The 14,851-nt window shown below is 31.8% G+C and overlaps 2 protein-coding genes across 2 annotated transcripts; both read right to left on the reverse strand.

Annotated features, from left to right (window-relative positions):
- Positions 1-1,182: 1,182 nt before the first annotated feature.
- On the reverse strand, positions 1,183-3,879 carry LOC125836423 (serine/threonine receptor-like kinase NFP). The gene has a single exon (XM_049515590.1). The coding sequence runs from the start codon at positions 3,257-3,259 to the stop codon at positions 1,406-1,408; it is 1,854 nt and encodes a 617-aa protein (XP_049371547.1). The 5' UTR covers positions 3,260-3,879; the 3' UTR covers positions 1,183-1,405.
- A 562-nt stretch (positions 3,880-4,441) lies between these two features.
- LOC125836607 (pentatricopeptide repeat-containing protein At5g66631) lies at positions 4,442-7,265 on the reverse strand. The gene has a single exon (XM_049515797.1). It carries the CDS (start codon positions 7,031-7,033, stop codon positions 5,072-5,074), a length of 1,962 nt encoding a protein of 653 aa, XP_049371754.1. The 5' UTR covers positions 7,034-7,265; the 3' UTR covers positions 4,442-5,071.
- Between the last annotated feature and the right edge of the window lie 7,586 nt (positions 7,266-14,851).

A 14,851-nucleotide genomic window follows, 5' to 3' on the forward strand; every position in this document is an offset into this window, starting at 1 on the left:
ATATGGCTGTAAAAATACTCCCCATCTAACCATCCTTGTCCTCAAGGATGAAATTAAGGAAACTACTGCAAAAAGTATGACATCTTCCTAAGTACTATCTAGCATTGCTCCACTTGTTAAGCCATTGAGAAACAGTCATGCCATTTTTTTTTATCAATTCTTCAATCTAAGATGATCTCATGAATTAGAAGAATATGGTCTGAAGAGGAGTGCACAATAGATAGAATGACTGAAGTAGGATGAGAGTCAATCTTCTTCTTTAGCTGGGAAATATGAAAGGTGAGGTGAATCTTGGAATCTGCCGGCAATGCCGATGTGTAATCCACTTTGCAGTAGCCACAATCTGAAAGGGCCAAAGAATTTAGCGGAGAGCTCCTGAAAAGTCTATTTGTCTAAGATTTAAGGGAAAGTTGTCTGTAAAGCTGGAGGTTTACATAAATCTAATCACCAACATTGTAAGTTTTGTATGTCCTTCCCTTGTTAGCTTGGGACTTCATTTGACTCTGAGCCTTAGTCAAACAAGCTTTGTTGGGACTTCATTTGACCCTGTGCTTTAGTCAAACAAGCTTTGAAGGCCCTCAAGGTGACTTTTCGAGATAACCTGACTTTGATACCACTAATTTGATCCCTTAATATCGGATAAGAAATTGAAAGAGAAACAGAGTTTGCCTAAAGAACAAATAGGAGAATTGGTCTTGAACAGCTCATTCGAGAACTTAAAGACTTCTGAAGAAATTTATAAAGAAAAGGAAGAAAAGAGTTTATTGATCTGCTAGAATCCAAAATTTGTTTACACTTTCAGAATTAACTCCTACTTATACAAAGAGATTGTTCCCAAAGTTAGTTGTTATTAACTTTCCTTCCTAACAGACTAGTTCTAGAATGTGCTAATCACGTGACTCCTTCACTAGATTTAACTACTTTATACCGTACTTCGAATTGAGCTAAAAGAAATTCATTCTAATACGACCGTAACAGAGGTCAAGCTATGTGCACAAAGAGGTAAGTACAAACGGATGCATAAAATTAAAGAACTTGTTTACAAAATAAACATGTACTCGTCTGGATCTTAAATATCTAAATATAAATAAGAACGAGTTTGCAGTGTCTTTTCAGAAACTTAATTTTTTCTGTTTTTCTTTTGAGAGGACGAAAGAAATACAGGTCAAATTGCACTCCACTTATTTCAAAGTTGAGAAAAACATCCAATACAAGAATATACTCTAGCAACTAACTTAGCAGCAAGAGAAATACAGGGAAAAGCTGGACAAGATAACTCGAATTTGCAATATATTCTGGAGATCAGCTTGATTATTGTTCCTGTGGCTTTATAATCCAGAATATGTTACAACTTTGAGACGAACTGACAAAAGTTCTTGAACTATATCTACGCTCCATCTTTAACTCAACGTGCTATTACTGGACTAACAATCTGGACAATCTCCTCAGCTTCACCTGAAGTCCAAGATGGTCCATACATTTCAAAAGATGATTGAGCAAGAAAACAGAGGTTGAAGACAATATCTGTCATCTTAGGCCTCTCTGCTGATTGCTTCGATGTGCATGCTGTCGCCAAGGCAGCCAAGTTTAGAGCATCATCAATAGGGTAAAAGCTCAACTTTGGATCCATCCATTTTCTAAACTTCTCCTTTCTGTTCTCTTCAACTTCCAAGATTCCACTAATTTCTTTGCACATGATCAGAGTCTCATCATTATAATCTTTTGATACCATTGCTTTCTTCCCTGAAAGCAACTCCAACAGCACAATCCCAAAAGCAAACACGTCAACTTTCAGCATCATTGAGTTGGTGGCATGTCTGGCTGTAGAGAAACCTGCAATTTTGGCTTTAAACCTTGAATCAAGAAGTATGCTACACGTTCGGATGTCCCCGTGAACTATACTAGGTTGAGTATGTTCATGCAGGTATTGCAGAGCATTTGCAACATCCAAGGCTATGTGTAATCTTCGACTCCAACCAAGTGATGCCACTAAGACAGAGGCAGAAGAAGATGATGATGATCCAGGAAACAACCATTGATCCAGTGAGCCATTTTCAGCATATTCATAAACTAAAAAGGAATTACCAAGATCGTCTGATGAAATGCCCATTAGTTTCACTAGATTTGCGTGATGTAGTTTTTGAAGTATTGTCAATTCCTCCGAGGCTTGTTTTGTTTTCTTGACTGCTACAACTTGGTCGTTCATTGTAGCCTTGTACACTGATCCTCCTAACCTGTATCTCTCACTGAGGTCGACAGTTGCCTCCATGATGATCTTCAGGTCATATATTATTGGCTTTCCAATGTAGCCAGAAACTCCAGGAAGAAGCTTATCTTGAATGTTCTTATGGTCCATAATTTCACCTTCTGAGGTTTTCTTGGTATGATAGAGATCAGAAGTTTCAAGAGTAGAAGAGTTATGGGCTAAGTTAGCCCTCCTCTTCTCGTCTAGATGACGCATGTATACCATCAAGCAAAATGAAAAAACTGCAAGCAACCCCATAATACTTAAAACAGTAATGACTATCCATCCATGTTTGGATTTTCTACTGCTTGCAGAAGAGGGGTAAGATTGCAGAATAATAGGAAGTTTTATTGGTATCAAGACAGGAGAATATATTGCAGCAGTGAAATTTCTGTAATTGTTGGCAGCCAGAATGTCAGCTCCAGATGCTCCAAACATATTGCTTACAGGCAACACATCATCCCAAGGCTGCCAAACATAAGTGACCAGGTACTGAAGTCCCTTTTCGAGATCAGAATGTGTGGGGCATTTACAAAACAAAGAAAAAACAGCTTCTGCCCCAATTGTCAAGTTGGTTGGATCTAGTGTTGGATTCATATCTTGCACCACGTGATAATTAGTAAGGTTCTCAAAAGCTCCTATTGAAACTGAATAAAAGCTGTCGCCTTTCCTGATCTGATAGGTGACATTGGAGAAATAATGAGAACTATTGCAGTAGCATTTAACAGGTGCAAGTAAAAGCTGGTCACGGAATAGCTCGGTATCCTCTGAGGCTAGACCTGTGGCCGTAGCTATACTTAAACGACTGACTTCAAGAAGATCAGATATACTTCCGACATCTAAATAATTTGGTGGACGGGCACGATATGAAATAAAAGTATCACAAGAAAAGGAAGAGTTAAACGAGCATGAAAAGTCTGTGTCTGTGCTAGATGGTTGAGCAGTTATGTTGGAGGACGAAAGTATGAGAAAGAGGAAAAAGTTGTAAAACAAGGAGACAAGAGGAACTACCATTGATGCAAAGCTTAGATAGCAAGACAACAGCTAGTAAGTTATATTTGTTAGCATGAGCAAGAGTGAATTTAGGAATTTATTTAACTTTAATGTGAAAGCTACAAAAATTCTAAAAGTTTGGAAGGATAGGAAAAAAAGAATATCTAGGAGGCCTTGTCTGTAGCTTTGTCTGTGAGATACCCTCTTGTCTTCTCTGCCTACTCTAAATAATTTAAGCAGCTGTCTCTGTCTTAATGCAACAATGCTTTATAAATTATTCTCAATAAGCAAAAGGAAATCATTTGTATATATAATCCTTACTTTCTCTTGACTATGACATTTCCTTTCAGTTCTTTCCTAGGGAAGCTCCAGCAAATAGATTAATACTAGAACCAAATATAGACGGCACGGATTCCTTCTTCCTACCAAAGTTCATAAAGTAAACAACAGAGAATAAAAAAGAAGAGATACCGGTGAATTCTCAGAGGTGGTTGTCAATAGTTATATGCTTAACATATGCAAGCGAGCTTGTGTCACTCTCTTATCTTAGGAGAAAGAGACCTAATCAAGTAGGAAAAAATTACAATTGTCAGTTTCATGGAGACAATCCTGGCATACTTTGGCATGAAGAACAATATTTTTCAGGGGATATTTTCCAGAAAATAAGTCATTTTCTAGGGTCTGATTGCCAGGAAAACATTTTTCACACGAGAAGGAAAATGACTTCCCTCACCTTTGCAATTATCTCAACAATCATATTTCATATCGTTGATTTAACCAACATTTAGATGTTATTATCAATCTTCAATGTTCAAAAATATAATCAAAACAATTTTATTATGCTAATATAATTATGAATCTTTTATTTTAAAATATCAGAAAATATTTTACACTCTCCACCCAACACCAGAAACGTATTCAGGAAAATGACTTATGTCATACCAAACACACCCTCGGTGTTGCTAGTTTTATCCTCTTTCAAGACCAAGTGAAGAGTTCTCTCCTTACAACTAAAACGAACAGAGCTGCTTAGTTTTTCCATGATAACAATTTTAAGAATTTCTGAAAACCTATCTTATGTGGAAAGCCTAAGCAAATCCTTAATGACAATGCAAAAACTATAGTTGAAGTCTTAAGAGGCAGAAAATTGAACATCCAATCATGCGTGGACATTGGTCCTGGGATGAACAAGCAAAAATCATAGAGCAGGTGAACAAGCACCAGTTCCACCCTCCCATAAAACATAAATCATGAGTATATCTTGTTTACAAAGAGCACAGATACCACATAGAAGCTAAACCCTAGCAAATGAGTGAACTTGCAATATCACCACCTTATATCAGCAAAACAGCTGCATTGCTGACAACTACGACATTTACTCAGATGCCAAGTAAAAGTCCAGTTACTCATTCGCAATTTTAAGCAACAATATAACAAAGATCAACACTTCAATTCTGATCAACATAATCAAAATGCTATGGACATGTAACCAGACCTCCTTGATAAGAGTTAAGTTGATGATGTTGACCTGAAATATGGAGGCGGCCATTTGCTAATTTGCAGTAAGTCTCTTTCTCGGATCTATTCTTCATCACACTGTTGGAACTGGAGAAGCATTACAGCTCAATATCCCGATCAGTGACATAGTCCTTCAACTACAAGTTGACTGGAAATTATTGGAATAAATGTTACGGACTCTTGAAGTTGATGATGTTGACCTGAAATATGGAGGAGGCCATTTGCAGTAAGTCTCTTTCTCGGATCTATTCTTCATCACACTGTTGGAACTGGAAAAGCATTACAGCTCTATATCCCGATCAATGACATAGTCTTTCAACTACAAGTTGACTGGAAACTATTGGAATAAATGTTACAGACTCTTGAAAGATCAGTAGAGCTCACTGTAAACATATGTCCAGGTGAAGCAAGGGGGAGAGCATCACTTATTTCCTCAGTTCTCTCTTCTACAGAAGCAGCTTTTAGGAGCTTGCCTTCCTTCCAGAGACTCTTGACAAGCAATTGTTTGGTATGAGCATCAGGCAACAACCCAGAGTTCCTCATGTCTTCAAAAACCCTGAGTGCAAGAGCAGCTCTTTCACATTTGCAATAAGCATGTATGAGAACTTTATACATATAAGCGTCAGGCTCTATACCACTCTGCCTGACCATCCCAAAAAGCCTCTGTACAGTTTTTATATCTCCGTGAAGAGCAAAATGGTTCATTAGTCCAGAATATGTTTGTGAATCTGGAACAATTCCTAGTAAACTCATTTCTTCGAGAATATCTAAGGCGTCCGAATTCATTTTACATTTTATCAATGTCCTTAGCAGAGATGAGTACAGAAGCAACTGACTGCTTTTAGATATTGGACCACAGATCGTTTTAATGCTTTTGAAAACCCTAAGGGCAGGATCACCATAACGAGAAATCCCATAGAAATCAATAATTAACCGTATCGTGCTGAATGACAATTGAATGCCCTCTCTTTCAACCTTAGACAAAAGTTGATCAACCAAGTCGACACATCCTTGGCGAGCTAATTTGGTTATCATTCTTGAAATTGTGTATATATTGTGAATGAATCCTGGCTGACAAGAAACCCAGCAGAAGAACTGCCAAGCTGTTTCTGCTGACTTGAAGCTCCTGATCATCTTGCACACCAACCTAGTCGTCCAAACTAAATTTGCATCCTCCAGTGCTGACACCTCCTCAGCGCCCCAGTTCTGCAAAGCATTAGCTAAAGAAGCTGGATCCAACCATGGTTTCAGGTGAGGTTGATCCACAGCATTAGTATTGTTACCGTCAATCTCTTCATCTTCATCATCACTGTCGTCTTCACTACTGTCCATAGAGTAACCAATCATCTTAATCCTCCCATCCGATAACATGTCCCTTAGCAATTCATTTGTCTCAGCATCATAACCAGCACTCTGCATCTGCTGCAATGACCATAGCATAGCTCGAACAGGCAATATTCCATCACTCCTCATCTGATCAAGCAAGACTTTGACGACATCCAACTGATTGGCAATAGTGAATGCTTCCACTAGAACAGAATACTGCTTTAATGTACGTTTGATCCGAACATGGGGCAACATATGGAAAAGCTCGATGGCTGAATCCAACTCTCTAGTTCTAACAAGATGCTCAATTATAATAGTGTATGTCCTACAATTAGGAAGTGCCCCTTCTTCAATCATCCTATGGAATACCCTCACAGCATCACTATCCTTACCCACCTGAACATATAATCCCATTACAATGTTGTAAGACTCAGTACATGGATGCTTTCGAAGGGTTGTCCTCCACTCGTCCCACACACGGACAACATCGTTAAACTCTCTACTAATGGCATACCATCGCATTTGATCCATGTAACTAACACGTGCCGCATTAACGAACTTTCCCGAGTTAATGGCATTGATAAGTGCTTGGAGTTTGGCAGTCTCCCGCGCCTTAGCAAGAATCTTGGCTAATGCATAAAGGGTATTATGTGTATGTGAGAAATGTGGAATCTTTTTAAGACATTCAATCAAATGGAGAGCTGATTCAACAGAGGGAGCTGATTGAAGTGCCTTAGTGACTACAAAAGAATCCAAAGAAGGATTCTCCAGATAGGTAACAAGATTTTCTGAAGAACTAGACCGAAGAGCGAGTCTTATTGAATCGATAAGCCTCGCTCTCTGGAAGTACAAAGCTACCTTGTTCACATTTTGGGTTCCCAAGAAACGGCGAAAATGCAGAGATACATAATTAAATGTGCTGTTTATCTTGTAAAATCGATTTAAGTACATATAAACTTACAGGTAGACAACAACCTACAAGAAGTTTAGGGACTTTAGTAGGAAGGAGATGAGGAGTAGGAGTCAAAACTTCGTGTGATAAAAATATCAAACAGTTGGTGTGCAGTCAAAATTTCATGCGACAAAAATATCAAACAGTTGGTGTGCAGTCAAAATTTCATGCGACAAAATATCAAACAGTTGGTGTGCGTGGACAACTCTTCAGGAATTTGCAGAAACAAATAACTTGGCCATTGTTAGATCAACAGAGAGGAAGATAATGGGACTAAGCTCATCATTTAGGGCCAAATTCCAAAGATTCGCGGTGAATTTTCTTTGCTTTGTGAACTATGACTCCCACTTCGTTGAATTATGGAGCCTATGTTCCAGCCTTTTGGGATTTCACGTAATGGGCTTTGGACGCGGATAAAGTGAAATTTGCGTACTTCAAATTGTTTGTCGGTCTAATTCAATTTGTTTATCTAGTTTTGAGTTTTGATCCTAAGGGTGTGTTTGGTATGAAGGAAAATGTTTTACATTTTTTATTTATTTTCTCATGTTTGGTTGGTGAGTAGAAAATATTTTTCGAAAAAGATTTTTTGGTGTTTGATTTATGAATAAAAAAATATTTTGAGAAATATCTTTTATTTTTACTTCGAGTAGAAAATATTTTTTTAATTGAAATTGAAAATATTTTTTAATAATAAACTTAATTTTTTTTTGGGTAGGGTGGATTGGTGGTGGTGGTGGGGTGAAAAATAAAAATTTGAAATTGAAAGTATTTTTTAGGGAAAAAGGTTTAAAAAAGGGAAACTTACAAAAATATACTATAATAAAAAAATATTTACCATTTATAGCAATAACATTTCTTTTTCACTTGATCACTTTTAATAAATTTATAATACAGATTACAAAGAACAATTTATTATTCACATATAATACAAGTTTTATTGATGGATAATACATTTATCATACATTTTAATACACTTATAATACAATGTGTCAACTTCTTACTAAAAAAAGCATAATATATTTTTAAAAACAATTATAATACATATTCTACTTATATATAAGAGTGAGTTTATGATGGACATTTGAATGTCCCATCATAAACTCCCTATATTCTACTTATATAATATTCTACTATAAATCTTTTTTTCTACTATATAATATATATTTATTTTCTAAGGGAGTTTATATAATATATAATATAATATAATATAATATATAATAATATAATATAATAAATCATTTACAAATGACTTAAAATATTTAATATTTAAAATTCTACCATAAAATAGGTTGACTCTCAAAATTCTATCCGGGTCACATATATTGAGACAGAAAAAATAACATATATCATTTTAAAATTATCAAAAAAGTATTAAAAATAATAATAATTAACAACTTAAAATATCTGGAAGACATTTTAAAAGGGTTAATTTTATAATTTTATCCATATCACATAAATTAGGAAGTTATTTGAAAGTTACATAAAAATATTATAAATCACAATAATGAATAACTTTTAAAAAAAAAAAGTGCAAATTTGGATGACTCTTCAAATTTCATTTGTGTCACATAAATTGAGACAACAAAAATAGCATATTTTGCGTCCATTTTAATTTATTTGTCTTAATTTTTTTTTTATATTTACAAATTGCGTAAAAATACTATAAATCATGATAATTGACAACATAAAATATGTTTTGAAAAAGATACCAAAAATTGCACTGATTCTTGAAGTTAATCTATCGTAAAAATACTATAAATCATGATAATTGACAACATAAAATATTTTTAAAAAATATACATATAAAAAATTTCGATTGATTCTTGAAATTAATCTATCGTTAAAATTTATGTATAAAATACAATAAATCGTGATAATTGACAACTTAAAATATTTATTAAAAATGCACAAAAAAAGAAATTGACTGATTCTTAAAATTAATCTATCAATGTCACATAAAATGAGACAAAAGTAGTAATATGTATTATTTAATGTCAAATTACTGAAAACTACGTAAAATGTATTGTAAATCTTAACAATTAACAACATTTGATTAACTCTTGAAATTTTATCTATGCTACATACATTGAGACAAGTGGAGTAATATATATTAAGTATTTACAAATTACGTAAAAATATTATAAATTACATTATTAACAACTTAAAATATTTAAAAATCATATTAAATTTAAATAACTCACTATATTTTATCTGTGTCACATACATTAGGACAAAAAATAATAGTTATTGGGCCCGTGCGTAAGAGAGTTTATGCCCAAGTATAATATATAATATTCAATGACTCTCCAAATTTCATTTGTGTCACATAAATTGAAACAACAAAAATAACATATATTGGGTCCATTTTAATTTATTTGTCTTATTTTTTAAAAAAAATTATATTTAAAAATTGCATAAAATAACTATAAATCATGATAATTGACAACATAAAATATGTTTTGAAAAAGATACAAAAAATTCCATTGATTCTTGAAGTTAATCTATCGTAAAAATACTATAAATCATGATAATTGACAACATAAAATATTTCAAAAATAAATACATTTAAAAAAATTTGATTGATTCTTGAAATTAATCTATCGTTAAAAATTATGTATAAAATACAATTAATCGTGATAATTGACAACTTAAAATATTTATTAAAAAAACAGGAAAAAAAATTGACTGATTCTTAAAATTAAATCGTGATAATTGACAACATAAAATTGTTCAAAAATGTTGTATGTGGGTAGTCTTATTGTGCCTTCAATAGCGTCAAAGAAAGTACAGGTTTGTGATAAAAAAACTTATTCCTTTATCCACGCAAACAATTGCTTCAAAAACTTCGTTATTAGCCCCAAAACATACCATTTATGTTATTGGGCCCGTGCATAGCACGGGCAACAAAATCTAGTATATCATACATAATTCACTTTTAATACATATTGCATATTTAACATAGGGAAAATGCATAAGTACACCCCCAGCCTATGCCCAAAATCTCTGAGACACACCTAACCTTTACTAAGGTCCTATTACCCCCCCGAACTTATTTTTTAATTAATTTTTTACCACTTTCGGCTTACGTGGAAATATAAACCAAATAGGTTGAAAGCTTTGTTCAACACGCGCCGGGCCCCACTTTTTCAACTTTCTAAAAAGTAGCTTTTACACTTCCCAAAATTTCAAAAAGTTATCCTATTATTTATAATCTACTTTGTTAATATATTTTTAGTTAGTTTATAGATTTTAATATTTATATATTTTATTTCAAATTTGGGCATGTAAAATTTTGTAAATATTATATATATAATTTTATTTTATTTATAGATAAAAAAAATTATTTATAATCTACTTTGTTAACATATTTTTAGTTAGTTTATAGTTTTCAATGTTTATATATTTTATTTTAAATTTGGGCTTGTAAAATTTTGTAAATATTATATATATAATTTTATTTTATTATAGATAAAAAAATATTACTTATAATCTACTTTGTGAATATATTTTTAGTTAGTTTATAGCTTTCAATGTTTATATATTTTATTTCAAATTTGGGCTTGTAAAATTTTGTAAATATTATATATATAATTTTATTTTATTTATAGATAGTTACACTTTTCCAACTTTATCATAATTGTAGGATACTTATAAGACTAGAAGGTACTCTCTAATAGTGCATATAATTATTTTGTTTGTTCAAACATGTTTTTATTTGTATGCAACCTCAATTTTTATATCAATTATGTAGAAACTTTAATAGTGAATAATTTCGATCATTATTATTAATAGAACATAAGAAGAATTATTACTCAAAATCTTTACGTTAATAAAAATATAAATTGTTGTAACTATTATTTATAGATGATTAAAAAAATAAAATTGGGAAGAAAATAGTAAGTAAAAATTATACGTTATATTAAATTATCTTTACATTAATAAAAAAAGAAATTGTTGTTAGTATTATTTGTAATATAATTAAACAAAAATAACAATGGGAAGAAAATAATAAGTAAAGATTACACGTTGTATTAAAATAATAAGTATTAAAAATTATGATAAATTTTATAATAGTCATAACATGAATTTACGCAATAATTACTATATTAGAATACTAGAAAAATTGATAAGTTCCTCGACATCTAATCATTGATTAAATTTTAAATTATTATTTTCTTCTGCGAAAGTTTAAGAGATTAAATTAATGTTTTAAAAAATAATATAACAAACTGATTAATTAATTATTTTCAATGATTAATAAGAAAATGTATATAGCAAGTACATGTATTATTATTACATTATTTATATCCACTCTATATTAAATCATTTTTCTATTATAGTTTGACGCAAATTTCAGAATGTAAAGAATGTTTTGGATTCGAAAAATAAATATTCAAAATATACTAACATGTCATTTAATCTTATGATATTTTACATTTCATGTGAAAAAAATTAAATATTAATTTTTTAATATGAAAAATATTAATTTATTAATACAACATAAAAGTAATAAAGGACAATATATAAAAATATTTGAAGTATTTGATATTTTATTAAATTAAAATAATTTTAAATTAATATATAGCTGCGCAACGCGCGGGTACGTATACTAGTGAAGAACAATAATAAAGAAGAAGACAATTGAGTTAATATTTATTTTTTCCAAGTTTATTTTAACACATGACCAATTTTTATTGGTCAGCACTGTCTAAAAGTTGCACCCACGCGCTTAACATAGGTGAAATCACGGACTCAGCCACGTAGGCCGAAAAGTGGTAAACAATTAACTAAAAAATAAGTTCAAGGGGATAATAGGACCTTAGTAAAGGTTAGGTGTGTCTCAGGGATTTTGGGCATAGGCTGGGGGGTACTTATGCATTTTCCCATAGTATTGTTATGTATTGCTAAAAATAGTAATAAATAAAAAATATCGCTAAAATTCGTAATTATTTTTTAAAAGACATCCATCCAAGTAATTTTTCCTTTGAAATATATCCAAACTTTGACCGAAATTGTTGTAACAATACGAACTTTGGAAAGGACCTTTTACCCCCTGCACTATTTAATAGTGTATTTTAAAGGTATATATATGTCCATGTGGACATCATAAATATTGCATCATTTTAAATAGTAATGTGTCCACGTGGGCACATATATACCTTTAAAATATATTATTAAATAGTGCAGGGGTAAAAGGTCCTCCATAAAGTTTTGTATCGTAACAGCAATTTCGGTCAAAGTTAGAGTATTTTCCAGACCATTTTCCCTATTTTATAAAAACAAACTTTAAATTTATTATTTTTTTGGGGGGTGGGTGGGTGGTAGGGGAGTGGGGGGTAAAAAATAAAAATTTAAAATTGAAAGTATTTTTTTAAAAAAACTTTAAATTTTTTTTTTTTTTGGGGGGGGGGGTGTAGGGGGCTGGCGGGGGGTGAAAATAAAATTTTGAAATCGAAATTATTTTTTAAAAACAAACTTTAAATTTTATTTTTTTTGGGCTGGCGGGAAGGGGGGTCGAGGTGAGGGTGGGTAAAAAAATAAAAATTTGAAGTTAAAAAATATTTTTTAAAAGTAAGTTTTAAATTTATTTTTTCATCAAAAAAATTGTAATTTGAATTTGGAAGAAAGTTTTGGAAAATGTTTTCCTTAATTTTTGAAGGGAAGTCATTTTCCTTAAATTTGAGGAAAATGAGTTGATTTGGAAAACATTTTACCCAACCAAACATGATAAAATTGGAAAATGTTTTCCTTCATACCAAACACAATCTAAATTTTAAAAAGTTTGAATCATATCAAAATGTATTTTAAAGAGAAGAAGTCCAAAATAGTCCCTTATCCTTAGTTCACCACGTCACGTGCAATAATACAAATTGAATAATTGAAAAGCGAGAGTAAAGGTGAACAAGAAAGTTTCTGATCGCGTTGACTACGTCTTTGCCCTTTGTACACACCGCCCATCGCACCTATCAATTGAATGATCCGGCGAAGTCAGAGGAAACTCTGGTGGAGGCCCGCAACGATATTGACGTGCAAATCGTTCGTATAGGTCCCTACTACAGGTCGGCAAGCAGACAATGTGCATCACTTCTCGCCTGAATTCTGACTTAGAGACGTTCAGTCATAATCCAGCACACAGTAGCTTCACGCGCTGACTTTTCAACCAAGCGCGAGTGTATCTCAAATACATACGAAACACATTTGGATATAATGTATTTCGGGCTATTCGATACTAGAACATGCTTGCCGCAAAGAAAGACTACTTTTTTATTCGCTTGTATGTGCCCCTCTACTCATGCGTGACTACATAAATTACACATAACTTGATCCTCATGTATCTGGAATACATGTGTATAAGTACGCCATATATCTGGTAATGAAATAAATGTGGTAAACTAAAATAGAGATATATAATTAAACCATAAATTAGTGAGATTTGTATTAATTTTTTAATATAATGGACAAATAAAAATAGACAAAATAATATTAGGAAATGTGAATTTTCTGTACTACATAGACAATCTTATTGTCGAGTTGAAATTAGTTACTAGTACCCCCCCCCCCTCCCCCTCCAGGGTTTTATGCTACTCTCCATGGGTTTGAATTGTTGTGATTCAATTACTTATATTCAATCTTATTATGCATAATTTAACTTAATTACAAGATTTTCATTAATTTCACATGAACCCATGTTTATGCTTATTTTATGAATGCAAACTATGTTTATGAACTCGTGAATTATGATTATGAATCTATGCATGCTTTAAGAAAGTGATGATTTATGACTAAATGATGTTTTTAAGATAAAGTGTCAATAATTTGTGAAAGGTTTTCTCGTATTTGAAAGGAATCATGATTTAGATGCTTAGATAGGTAAGTGTCTTAATGAGTGAAGTTATGAAATCATGATTTCTAAATGAGCAATTCTAATATGAACTTATGATTGAATTAGTAGTCTTAATTGTTGTCTTTTCAAATATTTTGACTATGGTATGATTATAACTTTATCTATTAAATTGAAATTTTACTTAGCACGGAGATGACTTTGAAATGGACCCTACTGTTAGTAGAGGTTTGATCTTCAAGAGCAATTCATTTGTCCCTAACTACGTACCCTGTAGGATTTGTCTTAGAAAGACATAGCTAATGGATCCACCTAAGCTTATATGGGATTCGACTCCTCTCCATTTTCCACAAGTTCCTATTTGGATTAATGACACATGTCATAAGTTAAAATAAATGGCTAAGATTTAATTTCCCAAAGTAAATCTCTAATCATGATTTAACTAATAAATATATTATATATTTAATTTTAATCCTAACAACATATTATCTTGTTCATAAATATATAGGAAAAAAAGTTTTCTTCCTAATTTGTTTTTACCTAGGATGTTAATTTAATTTTATTTTTAAGTTAATATTTTTATTGCATTTTTTCCTTAAAATTTTATTTTTAACCATTAGCTATTGAAGAGTATTATTTTTCCTATTTAATTTTACTTTTTTTTTAATTTCCTCCAAAATGAACATTAGCTATATTTGGCAGCAGTTCAATATTTAAAAGAAAATTTAAAAAGATCCCATGAAAAAAATAAATTAGGAAGAACTTTTCCCCCCCTATATTTATAATATTGTGAGATTATAATAATTTTTAATACTAAATATATATTGCATTTATTAGTTAAATCATGGTTAGAGATTTACTTTGGGATATTAAATCTTAGCCATTTATTTTAACCTATGTCATGTGTCACTAATCCAAATAGGAACTTGGGGAAAATGGAGAGAAGAGAAATGGAGAGGAGCCGGATCCGCTATGT

Source organism: Solanum verrucosum, unplaced genomic scaffold, assembly GCF_900185275.1.
Source record: "Solanum verrucosum unplaced genomic scaffold, falcon-dt-bn FXZP01000278.1, whole genome shotgun sequence".
In the NCBI taxonomy this organism is placed as follows: Eukaryota; Viridiplantae; Streptophyta; class Magnoliopsida; order Solanales; family Solanaceae; genus Solanum; species Solanum verrucosum.